This window comes from Verticillium nonalfalfae, assembly GCF_003724135.2.
Source record: "Verticillium nonalfalfae strain VnAa140/NRRL 66861 chromosome Unknown scaffold_6, whole genome shotgun sequence".
NCBI classification, from domain to species: domain Eukaryota; kingdom Fungi; phylum Ascomycota; class Sordariomycetes; order Glomerellales; family Plectosphaerellaceae; genus Verticillium; species Verticillium nonalfalfae.
Genome location: NW_021167231.1, coordinates 317726 through 331764, shown reverse-complemented (window position 1 = coordinate 331764; position 14039 = coordinate 317726). Strand labels below are relative to the sequence as shown.

Below are 14039 nucleotides of genomic sequence, written 5' to 3'. Positions count from 1 at the left end.
GCATCGGTGAAGGCACCCAAAATGATGCTGTCTCAAGCAGGGCAGGTTTTGGTGGTCTGACAGACGATATCGTACAGGTCCATGTACGATGATGTTGCGGAGTGGCGGTGAAGTCATCGACAGAGGCTGCTGCACGAAGCACTGGTCCTCGAAAATTATAAACCTGTGTCACCGCCGCAATACTGTAGAGCTTTGATGTTGCGCCACCGATCTGGTGTTGTCAAGTATAGGATAGGCCACGGATAATACGATGGTCGGAGTCGTAACTGGGAGAGTTACTGTAGTGATTTGGATCATTTGCCAGGCCAGTAAATGCGGACCTTGCCGTCAGTACAGTCTAACGGACAGCCAGCGCAAGAAAGAAGATGTTTCAGCATCGCGATGAATGGGTTATTGCGAATGCCGGTGGCGGAGGCGCAAGGGGTGTTGATAGTCAGCGTCAGGCGGGATTGAGGTTGTTGATGTAGAAGTTACTGGCCGGCCACTGACGAAAAACCTTGATCAGCAGGATTAGAACTGGGCGCTGGCGCTTGGAAATGTCATGTGACCATCCAAGCGCCGGGGCTGAGGGGCTTCAGCAAGCAATGGTCTATGTACTATTCCTGTTTGGGGGTGGGCCAATAGGTATCGAAGGAAATCGTATATAGGGAAGGTATGCGCCTAACCGGCCTTTGCTTCCCTCTCTGTGGTGCAAAGTTCTAAAGTGGAGCCAATTAACCAGTCCTCAAAAACGCCCCGGACGCTATCTGACGAGTTGCTGTGTCCGCTCATCCTGACTCATATCACCCTTACCATCGAGCGACGGATCATCTGGGAGACCCGTCCGCGAAACGCTACGTACAACTGCTGTTCCTCAAACTGGAAAGCTAGCTTGCTGTTGATGGGGATAGGTGTCTGTGAGGAAGCATTGTGGTGGAGCGGGTTGAACATAGTCGTTTCCGGGGGTCGCCGTCCGAGGAGCCAAACGGAAATAAGCTCTCGGAACCACGATCTTTTCAAACCTGATTGTGCTGGAGGGCCTGACTTTGAAAGCCGTGTTCGCCAGCCTGGAACGACACTCATTACCCTTGACTAGTTTCGGCGGCAGGGCAGACGCTCAGGAATTCCGGACACACGCCTGACATATGTTAGAGTCACTCTACAGCTAGCCAGTAAGTCAGAGCTCTCGGCCACTCGTTGCTCCTGCATTCCCTTACGGTGACCTGCGAACGATACGGACAGCCAAAACTTCTGAAAATCGAGGAGGAATGAGGCAGAGCGCCTTCAGTATAAAGAGTTCCGGGAGAGGATAGCCCCATATGATCATTGTCGATATCACATTAGCTAAAGCGAGAAGTGCAAATTGCACGCGGCAGCATCCAGGCGATCGATGGTGAATAAGCTCCCAAGTGAAACCTCCTCACTCAAAGCCTGAAATGCGGCTGCCATGTCATACACCCACTAATTTCATGGGCCAACCCATCTTTTAAATCTACATTCTTCCTATTGTTAAGACACACGATGACTCTCTATTGCTGGGTTGTGATGTAGGCAATGTCTTATAACGTCCCGGCCTCGATTTAGTTATTTCGAGAGGCATTCATTGCCCTAGCCAATGAGACGTCCCAATGGAATTGCAAGGCAAGGCAGGGTCCACGACAGATGACGTTGTGCGTGCAGATGCGTGAACGATCCCTGTAAGCTAGGTCGTTGCGCTTGTCAGCTGTCGAAGAAATCTTGTCAGTCTGCGTCGAAAGGCAAGTCCAATAGCAGCTTTTCTCTACGATCTGGGATGCGTGCGTGGTGTTTTCTTTCCTCAACTGGTCAGGGTGTCATGGGAGTTGGTCATTGCGGCATGGGGGGCACGGAATGTAGTGCCGGCCTGAGCGAGGCGTGGCTTGAGCTGCGATTCAGGCATTCCTTGTGATCCCACCACGGCGCATTCATCCCTACTGAAAGTCTTACTTGCGCAACTGTCGGATCGCAGCATGGGCGAGGCTGTCGAGAGACCAAGACATTAACAAGAAAAAGAAAAGAGAAGAAAAAGGCTAGCAAGGCATTCCAGATACACCCTTCTCGAGCTCACGTCAGACAAAACTCTCTGCCAGCAAGGTTTCGCATTGGTCACGTCGGTATGCCACGTTCTGGCGTAGCAAAACGTGTTTTCCTTCCTTTCTTCGCCTCCGTCCGAACCTTGGAGCGTCGACCAGTAGGGTAGGACCAGAGACCCTTCTTGCGTTGGGCGGGTTGGAGACCCCGGAGTGCCCCCCCAGGTTGGTGGTCTGGTGACACAGGCTTGATTGGTCGCCATCAGGAGCCGTCCGAATGCTCGCTGCAAACCTCGTCACGTTCGCTGTTGCCGGGAGGTTTTTAGCTCAGCCAACCCCGCATTCATTGTCGTCATACTGTCTAATGGGCGAATAGGCAGCCCACTGCGGATGGATGAGCACAGGGCACCCTCGCGCACACTCGCGCGCACACCCAAGCGAGGGTGGACTGTGCTGAAGCTCCTCCCGCGCGAAGGCTGGGGGACCCCCCACTGGCCTGGAGATTGCCCATTCCACGGTTCGTAGGCACCGTTCAGCTACCTGGGCAGCTACCTAGGTACCTACCTAGGGAGGTAGGCAGGCCTGAGGATTTCCCATCGAGATTTTTTCTTTGCGCCATGTCCCGATGTCCGTGTCTCCGGAATCCCACCCTCGAAGGAAAATCAAGATTGCAGGAGCCACGGGAAGAGACGCCGGCGCTGCTATTCTCGGCGTCGCAAGGGAAAGGAAAAGGGCATGAAAAAGATTTTCATCCCAATATTGAGGGAATTGTCAGTTCCTCAACCCTTTTACTCAATGCGACGAGGTGTTGCCGCGGGATTATTCGGCGTTGGTCGCGCCCAAAGTGGCGGCTGTAGACGCATCTCGCCCCGACAGGACGATGAAGAAGCTCGTTGGGGCAGTGATGGTCAACACGAGGCCCCTCGGACCCAGCGAGAGAAAAAAAGGCTTGACAACCTCGACAGGCTCGACAAGCTGGAGGCCCAGACTTGTATCGACCAAGAGTCGGCCGGCTGGAGTGGATTCCCGCCATGAATGTAGTTGCTCAGCGCCCAAAAGCCCCGGCCTGAAATGGCTCTCGACCCCTGTAGGATACCCACCATGATTGTTCCACGCTTAGTGCAGCCGGACAGCTTGCCCCCCCCTCCCCTTGGCCTTCAAGGGCCCCCCGGGTCGATGCCATTGGATCGGGAGGATCGAGAATTGGGTCGGCCAGGAGCAGATAGTCAGACAATGAGGTGGGCAGCAGCACCGACGTAACAGTGGTGGCAGGCATACTCGCACACCACCACCACAGCCGCTCACTACCTGCTACCTACTACCTGCTACTTGCTACCTGACGCCGTTGCTCCCACAACACCTCCTCGTCCAGCTGCATGCACCAGGTGCTCCCGACGGACCCTCCGCTCACTCTTCTCTCTCACCACCTTACCTTACCCTTCGACTGATTCTGTCTGACATTGGCTGCTCCGCGGACATCGTCCCCATCACCCTAAAACCTGCCCTCTCCCTCCCCCGCAACCCGCCTTCCTCAGCTGGCTTTCCACCTCTTCCCACCTTGTTTGTGTCCTCCTACAATCGCACTCGAACCTGCCACCGCCCCTCGCCACGGCAGCTACCGAAGCATCACGGGAGCTTCACGTAGCTCTAGCTTTCAGGAAACGTCCTGAGCCACCTCGTCACAGGTACGTCGCTCGGCGTGGCCTGACGTGCCATCAAACAACCGAACGCTCCCCTCTTGAATCCTGCTCCTCCTCCACCTACCCATCGCGCCCCAATGCCTCTCCCCGTCCATTGGCCTTCCTCCATGTCACCAATCCAAACTGCCGTCGCGCCTCAGTTGCCTGGTGTCACAGCAACTGACTGTCCGTCCATTTCTCTAGCATCCCAGACCACAGCGCGCAGACAGGTAGCCATGTCGCAAGACGAGCGTTCCGCCCGTGAGGTGAAGGATCATCTCCTCTTCGAAATCGCAACGGAAGTTGCTCACCGAGGTGAGTATCCGAGCTCTCGAGCAGTACGAGTTACCTTGCTGTCGAGCTGCTGCTGACATTCTTCCACTAGTTGGCGGCATCTACTCTGTGATCAAGTCAAAGGCCCCCGTCACAACAGCCGAATATGGCGAGCGCTACACCCTCATCGGTCCGCTGAACCACCAATCGGTATGGTGCTTCGACTCGGAGCTCTCTGTTCCAGCTGCTAACAAGCGTAGGCCGCCGTCGAAGTCGAGGAGCTCGAGCCTACCGTTCCTGAGCTTGCTGCCACGATCAACTCCATGAAGGAGCGCGGTATCGGCATCCTGTATGGTCGCTGGCTGATTGAGGGCGCACCCCGAGTGCTCCTGTTCGACACCAAGACCGCTTACAAGTTCCTTGATGAGTGGAAGACGGACCTGTGGAACGTCGCCAGCATTCCCTCGCCACCCAATGACGACGAGACGAATGAGGCCATCGTTTTCGGATACCTGGTTGCGTGGTTCCTCGGAGAGGTGGGTGCAAGTGTCATCAACCACCTGTTGTTGTGCTAATCGTTTGTTCAGTTTGTCTGCCACGAGAAGAAGAAGGCCGTTATTGCGCACTTCCACGAGTGGCTCGCCGGTGTTGCATTGCCCCTGTGCAAGAAGCGCCGCATTGATGTGACCACCATCTTCACCACTCACGCCACGCTGCTTGGTCGTTACCTCTGTGCTGGCTCGGTCGACTTTTACAACAACCTGCAGTGGTTCGATGTGGACGCCGAGGCTGGCAAGCGCGGTATCTACCACAGGTACTGCATCGAGCGAGCTGCTGCCCACGCCTGCGATGTATTCACGACTGTCTCCCACATTACAGCGTACGAGAGCGAGCACCTGCTCAAGCGCAAGCCTGACGGCGTTCTTCCCAACGGCCTCAACGTCACCAAGTTCTCGGCTGTCCACGAATTCCAGAACTTGCATCAGCAGGCGAAGGAGAAGATTCACGAATTTGTGCGAGGCCATTTCTACGGCCACTATGATTTCGACCCGGAGAACACGCTGTACTTCTTCACGGCCGGTCGTTACGAGTTCAGGAACAAGGGTGTTGACATGTTTGTTGAGTCGCTGGCACGCCTCAACCACCGCCTCAAGAGCGCTGGCAGCAAGATGACGGTCGTGGCCTTCATCATCATGCCTGCCCAGACGACATCGCTGACTGTCGAGGCTCTCAAGGGCCAGGCCGTCATGAAGTCGCTGCGGGACACTGTTGACATCATCGAGCGTGGCATTGGCAAGCGCATCTTCGAGCGCTCTCTTAAGTGGCACGACGGCGACCCGCTCCCCGATGAGAAGGAGCTGATCACCGGTGCTGACCGCGTCCTCCTGCGGAGACGCCTCTTCGCGATGAAGAGGCACGGCCTGCCTCCCATCGTCACCCATAACATGCTGAACGATAGCGAAGATCCTATCCTGAACCAGATTCGTCGGGTCCAGCTTTTCAACCACCCTTCTGACCGAGTCAAGGTTGTCTTCCACCCAGAATTCCTCAACTCTGCCAACCCCGTCCTGCCCATGGACTACGACGAGTTTGTGCGTGGCACGCACATGGGCATCTTCGCATCCTACTACGAGCCTTGGGGCTACACCCCGGCCGAGTGCACGGTCATGGGCGTTCCCAGCATTACCACGAACCTGTCTGGCTTTGGCTGCTACATGGAGGAGCTCATCGAGAACTCGAGCGATTACGGTATCTACATTGTTGACCGCCGGATGAAGGGTGTCGATGACTCGGTCAACTCGTTGACCTCGCACATGTTCGACTTTTGCCAGAAGAGCCGTCGCCAGCGTATCAATCAACGTAACCGCACGGAGCGTCTCAGCGACCTGCTCGACTGGAAGAGGATGGGCATGGAGTACGTCAAGGCGCGCCAACTGGCGCTGCGCCGGGCCTATCCTGGATCGTTCCAGGGTGACGAGGAGGAGGACACGATCCTCGGTGTCGAGCAGAAGATCTCGCGACCTTTCTCAGTGCCCGGGTCTCCTCGTGACCGTTCTGGCATGATGACGCCTGGTGACTTTGCCAGCCTGCAAGAGGGCCGCGAAGGCCTGAGCACTGAGGACTATGTCGCTTGGAAGCTGCCGTAAGTTTTGCTCTCCCCCCTCCCGAATTTCACACCAATGATGATGCTGACCAAAACTCTGCCAGTGAGGAGGAAGACCCTGAGGAGTACCCCTTCCCGCTGACGCTGCGCACGAAGCGTGTCGGCCCACCCAGCCCCCTCGACGGCGTGCCTCTGCAACCCACAAACGGCAACGGCACTGGTAGCAGCAACTAGATGATCGCCATCGGCTGTCGTTACCACTCTGCATACAAGTCTGGAAAAAGAAGGGTGGCACTCAGCTGGAGCGCTACAGGCTGACGAACACGAAACGCCACGAGACATCTTCCACGCTGACACAATCGAGCATGCGGGGGCGCATGACAAAAATGACGGTGATATCTGGCATCAAAAGATATCAGTGGATGCATCTGGCGACCGTGTTGTCGAAGTGTACGGGATTGCGGCGAACTTGCATAGTAGATGAGGCAGGGGACGCGAGACGGCGAGTGGCACGGTTGGGCACGAGGCAGAGTCACATCTCAGCGCCATCGCCATTGTATTTTGCTTTTGACACGAGGGGGGGATTATAATAATTAAGCATCCATCTAACCTCGCCCACATGACTTGTTTCCTAACGGCAGTTTGCGTGTCTCGACATCAATCGAGGGACTGCCCCGAGGCCACGAGACAGCAGATTGATGTGCGACGAGGCTCGACCATCTGTAGTTGCCTACCTGGTCAATTGCTGATGCCATGCAGTCGGGAATGTTGGTATCCGTGCTCCCGCTAGCAAGAGGACTCAGGGGTCAGGGTGGTTTGTACATGGGGGGGCTCGGAATGGGAATACCATGGAGATGGGGCCCCAAACCAGACTGCATTGTCCTTTACGCGCCTCGTCAGTCGGCGAGTCGTGCACGATGCGGGAGAGACGGCAACTCCCGGCGGCCCTTGGTCCAAGGGGATGGTCGAAGGTGGGTTTTGGTGGGATTCGAAGGGAGCCTGCTTGCTCTGAATGGCCAATGTGCGAGGCGAGGACGGCATATGCTGGACAGGACTTCACTTGCCATGCACATCTGTAAAGCAGCAGGTTCGTCTGCACCACGTCTCGGAAAGCAACTATATGAGGTAGTTGTCGTAATTTGCTTGAAAAAAACATGGTGTATAAGCCGGCGCAGTCCCATAGCTTCCAGGGTGGTTTGATCAACGAGTTGCATCTTGCTCGCCCAGACCCGAAGCCGATGATGCCTGTGACGAAGTATATATGAAGACCACCACAAGCAGTCCGAGGGGATCATGGCGCTGTATTCATACCGTTGTGCACGGAGTTGAGCGAAAGGAAAGACCCAACCCAGAAGCTGCACTCCAAGGCGAAGTAAACCTGGATACTGCCGACATCACGAGGTCACAGGTGTTGCTGGACATACACTGATTGCTCCTTCCCTGTACACATTGCAGAGCGTCCATGGTGTTTCTCTAGTGAAACTGAGAAAAAGCGCTTGCAGCTTCCAAAGAAGCCTCACGCTCATCATACTAGGTTGCAGCTACATCTATTCTACTGAGGAACTTCCTCAAAGGCACCGGTTCCTAGAAAGTCGTCACTCTTCAGGAGGTGCAGGCGCAACAGTTCTCAGAAGGCCGAACCAAGCAGGATGCATGAGACGGGAAGGCAAGTTCAAGCCCGACCTCGAAGAAGTCAGGAGCGTCCTTCTCAGCTCCTTCTCACTGCACAACCGTGAGTACTCACATGTTTTGTCGGAATTCCGCTCTTCTCCTCTTCTCCTTCTCGTCTTCTTCTTCATGACTTTTGGATATCTCACAGCATGCCTACCTCACAAGCGATGCCCAATCATGTTTACCCCCATCTTGTTTTCATCGCTACCATGGTGGCTCGTGCCGTCTCCCTTTCGATGATGTCTCGAGCCATGAGCGCCTGGTCTACCCATCAACTTAAGCCGGCCGGGCTTTGAAGGTTCGGAGCCAACGGGCCAGTTCGTGCATAGGGTTCTTATGGGGTGCCCGGTGGCGATCTTCGTCCTCCTTTTAGAGGCGGGGGTCTACACCTGGCCGCCATACAGAATAGTTTGGTAGCCGTGACGGCCGCCATTCTTCAATTTTTGGAACGATTTTTTCCACCATTGTCCTCGGACGATGCTCTGGACGGAGTAACTGATATTCCACTTCTTCCAAATCATCCATCACACCTTTCAGTTCCTGGGCTGAGGTGCAGCGAGCTTTGCTCGTCTGCCTCCTCGACGACGAAATCCGCACCATCACCAGGTGGGTACCCCTAGGACTGCTGCTGTTCATTCTCGGCGTGCAGTCAACTTTGACGAGACATTTCGCATCATGAGGCTATGTCATGTTGCGGGGGGCTTGCAATCCGCATCTGCGTATACTCCAACATGATGGCCGCGAAACGAAGGCGAATCCTGCGAGGGTGGACGGAGGCAGAGGCCCGCAGCGCACTGCTGAACCCAGAAAGTGCTTTTTATATATTTTATAGGCCACGATGATGCTGGGCGCGATGCTGGCGGCAGGGTTACGCTGATGCGATGTCGGCTTGCAAGAAGGACTTGTACCATCCCCACGCCACCTACCTAGATACTAGTTCAGAAGAAGCAGCCACGTGGAATCAACGCGTGGATTCGCTTACACAACTTGTGCAATGGAGCATGCTGTGTTTGACGTCGACGAATGTGACATTGTACTTTCTATGTGGCTCGGAAGCTTGATGCGGCCAATGAGCACGGAATCAGCACCAGTGCAACGGTAGGGCGGCCACCAGTACTGTACGCGCTTCTAGAGGTCGAAGGATCGCCAACACGCGACGCGAGACAATCCACCACCATCCAATGCACCGATCCTACACGACCCTCCTATCACGTCGAGGAAGACCTCTTGCCTGCCTGCCTGCCTGCCTGACTGCCTGCCATTCGGACCCCTGAAGATCCTTCGTCCAGTTCCCTTTCGCAGCTCTCCATTCCTGGCCCCAATCGCAGCGTCGCCCCTCCTTTTAAGGCTTCGTCTGCCATCCCTTTGAGAGGCGGCACACACCATCGGCAAGCAAAGGGGGAAAATAGGGGCCCCGCGTGCAAACAAAGTTGGGAGCTTGGTGGAATGCCAGAAGCTCTAACACCGTCTCAGCACAAAGAGCTACTGAGACACCCTGCCTCAGACTACAGCTCGCAGCCGCCACTACGGTCAGACATCCGACGATCCTAGGCCCGAAGAACGCGCCCACCCGCCCAATCGGCCGTCTGCGTGCCTCTGGACGTCCTCCTTTTGGGCTGACAAGCCCCCCCCCCTGGCCCCCCTGGCCCCCCTCCCCTCCCCCTAACCCTGGGTCACTGTGGACCACTGACCACTGACCACTGACCACCTTACCCCAACCCCAGGGTGCTGAGCACCACCACGACTAGGCCCGATTGCCCGAATTTCGTCCTTCAACTATCCTTCCCCCTCTCTTCTTCTCCTCCTCCTGCTCCTCCGCAACATGAGGCTTCCCTTTCGCAAAATGGGCATCTTCAGCTTCCGGCGCAACAAGGACAAGAAGAAGGATGCCATCGGCGTTCCTTGGGGCCCGTCCTATCCCAACGGCGAGGACGGCCTCGATGCCAAGTCTCGGGCGCCCCTCTTTCCACCCACGCGCTTCTCCGCCCGTCTGATCGCTGAGCTCCCCTCCACCGTCCTCGAGCGCATCTTCGTCGCCGTGTGCCCTCAAGCCCAGGACGAGTCCTACGAGACGTGCGAGCAGAGCGCTCTCGAAGATGGGTGCATGCTCTGCGACCTCAGGGACCTCGCCCACTGCGTCCAGGTCTGCAAGCAGTGGCGTGCCGCTGCCAGGAAGGTTCTGTAAGTCCAACCGTGTCTTTCTGTCGCCGCACCATGCCGTGGTCCTTCTGGCTGACTTTGGGGGGGGCGGGTTTGCCCCCCCACATCAGATACCACAGCATTCGGATTGATCCCGTTCACTATTGCGCTCGTGAAGCCTACCTCGCCGAACTGCGCAAGCGCCGCACCAAGTTTGACCGCAACGGCGAACCCGAGGACACGCCGAGCGCCCGCCTGAAGCTTCTGTGCCGCACCCTCCGTGACGACCCGACCCGTCTCGGCGCCCGTGTTCGCTACTTCAAGACGCCCTACATGCTGCGCGAAGCGGCCCAGGCCGATCTCGCTCGTACAATCGCCGTCCTGCCCAATCTGCTCTATGTCGATCTTCCCGAAGGCCTCTTCTCCGACGACTCTGCCTACGCAACACTGCGCCTCGAGGTCGAGGCACGATGTCCCAAGCTGCTGAAAATGACATACCGCGGCGGGGCAGAGCGAAGTCTGGCCAAGCTGGCCCAGGGGACCATTTGGAGGCATCTCGAGGTCCTGGAACTGATCAAAATCAACATGGATCCCAACGTCTTGCGCCACGTTCTCGCCGCGCTGCCCAACCTGCACGCGCTCAAGGTGACCGACAGCAGGGCCTTCAGTGATGACGTCTTCGTCTACAACGAGATGTTGCCACCGTTCCCCGCGCTCGAGCAGCTCGTGCTCACCAAAACGCCCAATGTCACGGCTGCCGGCTTGGTTGACTATCTGAGCTATCCCGAGACACGCGCCGCTCTCACCGTGCTCGCCCTCAACAAGACGGGCGTCGAGATTCCCACCCTGCATGAGGTTGTCTCGCTTGCCACATCTCTCAAGTCCCTCATCGTGCAGTGCAGGGTGGATGGTCCCTTCAAGAGCGGCCCCCAGACGCAGAGGCTGGCCTCGAGGTCGTTGGAGACGTTGCGCTACGAAATCAGCAGCGATCCGCAAGCAAGCCCATACTCCGGCATCACGCAAACCTACTACACCTATCTCGCCTCCTCCATCCTCGCCAACGGCCTCACGAACCTGCGAGCCGTCTACGTGCTCGACGCTGAGTTTGCCGACCAGCTCTCCGGTCTACCGCCTCCGCCTCCGCGCGCCTCCTTCGCCCAACACGGCCGTCCCTCCTCCTCCGGCTCCGGCCTCTCCAAGTCGCCCCACGGCAACTTTCTCGCGCCAAACATGACAGGTGGCAACGGTGGCCTTCAGCCCCCGATGCGCCCCTTTGCCCCTTCGGGCGCTCCGGCCTCCAACCGTTTCAGCTCGAACAATCCTTTCGCCGGCACGGGCTCCCTGACGCACACGCTCGAGGTCTTTGCCAAGAAGGACGAGGCCATGAACTGGTCGTTCGTCAAAGTCTCGCCCACGGCACAGCTCGGCCCCGCGCCCTCGCGCTATAGCATGGTGCCGGGGGCGCTGCAGAGCGAGAGGCCCATCAGCTCCTACGGACTCGGCGCCGACATGCTCGGCAACGGGTGGAATACGGCTGGCGCGCGACGCAGCGTCATGGTCGGCAACGGCATCGGCGGCTTCACGGCCTTGCCGCAGGATGCACCACCGCCCATGCCGAGCGGGCTGCAGGCTGGCGGGGACTCGTGGCCGCGTCCCGTCAGCAGTGCTGGAGAGAAAAGGGGCGATCGGGACATGTGGCGGTGAGAGGCGGCGATGGGACATGAACTTTGGTCTTGTGGATTGTATTTTTTTAACCCCTTTCATTAGGACGGTGGGGAAAAGGTCGGCTGGGGGGGGGTTGTAGGTCTGGCGGGTTTTAATTCGAGTTTCACGCGCGTTCCTCCGCGTAGGAGGAGGGCCGCCAGATGGGCATTGGGATGTGTGCCTGGAGCAGGCAGCTATGAGCACCGCCGCGGAGTTGAGGCAAGCGGCTCATCGATTTCGCATTTCAGATTCTACATTGGGGAGATTGTTCTTTTTTTTTTTGTACGATAGTATACCCCACGTTGGAGCAGCGTTATGACAGGTGATTCAACGAACTATGAGTCGTCCAGCTTGGATCGAGGATCGATGGTGCAGCCTGTGATGAGCGGTCGCCTGCCTGTAGCGCGCGAGTGACGCGGCTGAAGCTCTCCCTCTATCGCATTCTGTTGTTCTTGCTGAGGGCGGGCTTTCATGACAGTATTGGATGCGGTGTCACGGTGAGGGTCATATCAGCACTAGACCATGGGACAATGGATCTCCCATGGGTTATTGGACCTCCTGCCACATCAACGGCTTTTGCGCCATCGCCCTCGCGACTGTTTCCTTGTCCGGGGCTGAGAATACCGTCTTCTTCTTATGGTGCATGCGTCAACCATGCTTTTGATCTGGAACCAATGTTGATGTGCCTTTCTCCGAACTCTGGAGTAAGGCCTTAGGTCAATCGGCGTTTGCATCGTCTATCTCATCCGACTTCGTTTAAAAACATGCGTATTCTTCAACTCGTGGCTTTAAGCAGGAAGACTTTTCTCCTCTTAGAGTGCGAAAGAACGGGATATACAGGAGGACCGTGATATGGCCTCTGGCCATCGCGAAATTGGCGATTTGTGTTTGATGCGTCCTCGTCAACGATTGAAATTTTTCACACAACGCCAATGGCAGATTCGGCATAAGGACAAAGCATCTGAGGGACCTCGGCCTTGAGTTTAGAGTCCTGTGAAGCATTGTCGTGCAGCTGCTGTTGTTTATAGGCGAGCAGGAATACGGCCAACTGGGATTGTGTCGTGTCTGACAGGCCGCGGACCAAGACGGCAACCTGATGCTTTCTCTGTACACCATGAAAACCTGTCAGGACCTGGCGTTGATATTGGACGGGCTGGTCATCCAGCTGTGGTCGTCAGTCGAGGCTAGCAACATGAAAAGCTAGGCCAGAGCGATCTGAAAGACAGGCAGCGCGACGATTCAAGCTGATCAACAACAAATGGTCATCCTTCGCCCCCAGAAGGAATCAAAGGACGAAGGCGAAGAGCTGAAGATCCTCTATGTTTAGAATCCCCAGAGGCGTTGGATGAAGCACAGTCTTGTCTTTCGGTAGTGCCCCCCCCCCCCCCCTCGTGGCAAATCGATCAACACGTCAGGTCCGACTCTAGTCGTGTTCCTGGCGTAGTCAAGTCGACGATCTCCAAGTCCTTCGAGGCCATCCCAAACTCCATCGTCTCCCATGTGCACTCGCACCCTGCCTCTCATTCGCCAGACCAGCACGAAGGAAGCACTCCTCTTCTTCCTCCGCCAACAACCCGCCACACACCCTTCCAATGACTCCATGAGGGGACAAAGAAAACGAAAAAAAGGTCTCGTCCCCATCACATGCATCATCATCCATCAAGGCAGTACAAGGCCGCGTTCGCCAAGGGGCCCAAGATTTTTCTGCTGGCTTCTTCTTGCGTGCATGTGGCGCTCGCGCGCGAAGGCATATGGCGGTACATGGTCTTTGACGAGCATACTGTGTGACTTCATGCCTCCAGAGGAAGGATGGGTGGGTGCGTGACGCACGAAAAGCCGGTTCCTTTGCGGAGCGGCATCCCGGTCGGGACCCTGCAGGTTACGACCACGCGGTTCGTCCGGCCCACGCCGTTGACGGGGCCCTTCGTTGCCCTTCCCTTGATTGACAGAGCATGGCGGCCGCGAGATCGTGTTGTCATTCGCTTCGCAGGAAGGCAATGGACAGAGATTCGCCTCACTGAACTAGTATTGCCATTTCGCTGTATACAGTATGCCCTTTGTCGACTGTAGGCACAGACCCAACGACGAGATGAGGTCGTGTCCATTGTCCCAAGAGTATGGATTTCGCGACGGGGCAGTCCAGAGGCAGGCTGACCACCCGCACGACGTCACGATGCAGGCGACGCAACCCCAAGCACGGCTTGCACGGCCGGCATATCCCTCACCCTCCTCCGGTCCCCCCGCTTATCGACGACATAACCCACCATCATGGCCAGCATCGCGTATGCGCACCTTTCGGCAAGAAACTGGGCAAGGGTGGGGGGAGAAGCCTGGAACATGCAGCATTTGGCAGATGGGCGCCTCACCGGTGGCTTGACGGCTTGACGTCTTGACGTCTTGATGGCGTGACTGCAGCGCGTCCCTGCTGGACATGCTCCGCTG

The 14039-nt window shown here is 56.8% G+C and overlaps 2 protein-coding genes across 2 annotated transcripts; both read left to right on the top strand.

Annotated features, from left to right (window-relative positions):
* Nucleotides 1–3942: 3942 nt before the first annotated feature.
* On the top strand, nt 3943–6317 carry GSY1 (glycogen synthase; the record flags this gene model as incomplete). Its single annotated transcript, XM_028641620.1, has 5 exons — nt 3943–4021; nt 4092–4189; nt 4240–4515; nt 4567–6122; nt 6188–6317. 5 exons carry the CDS (start codon nt 3943–3945, stop codon nt 6315–6317), a joined length of 2139 nt encoding a protein of 712 aa, XP_028498745.1.
* A 3280-nt stretch (nt 6318–9597) lies between these two features.
* On the top strand, nt 9598–11597 carry D7B24_007510 (uncharacterized protein; the record flags this gene model as incomplete). The annotated part of the gene is made up of 2 exons (XM_028641619.1): nt 9598–9935; nt 10025–11597. The coding sequence occupies 2 exons, from the start codon at nt 9598–9600 to the stop codon at nt 11595–11597; spliced, it is 1911 nt and encodes a 636-aa protein (XP_028498744.1).
* Nucleotides 11598–14039: the final 2442 nt, after the last annotated feature.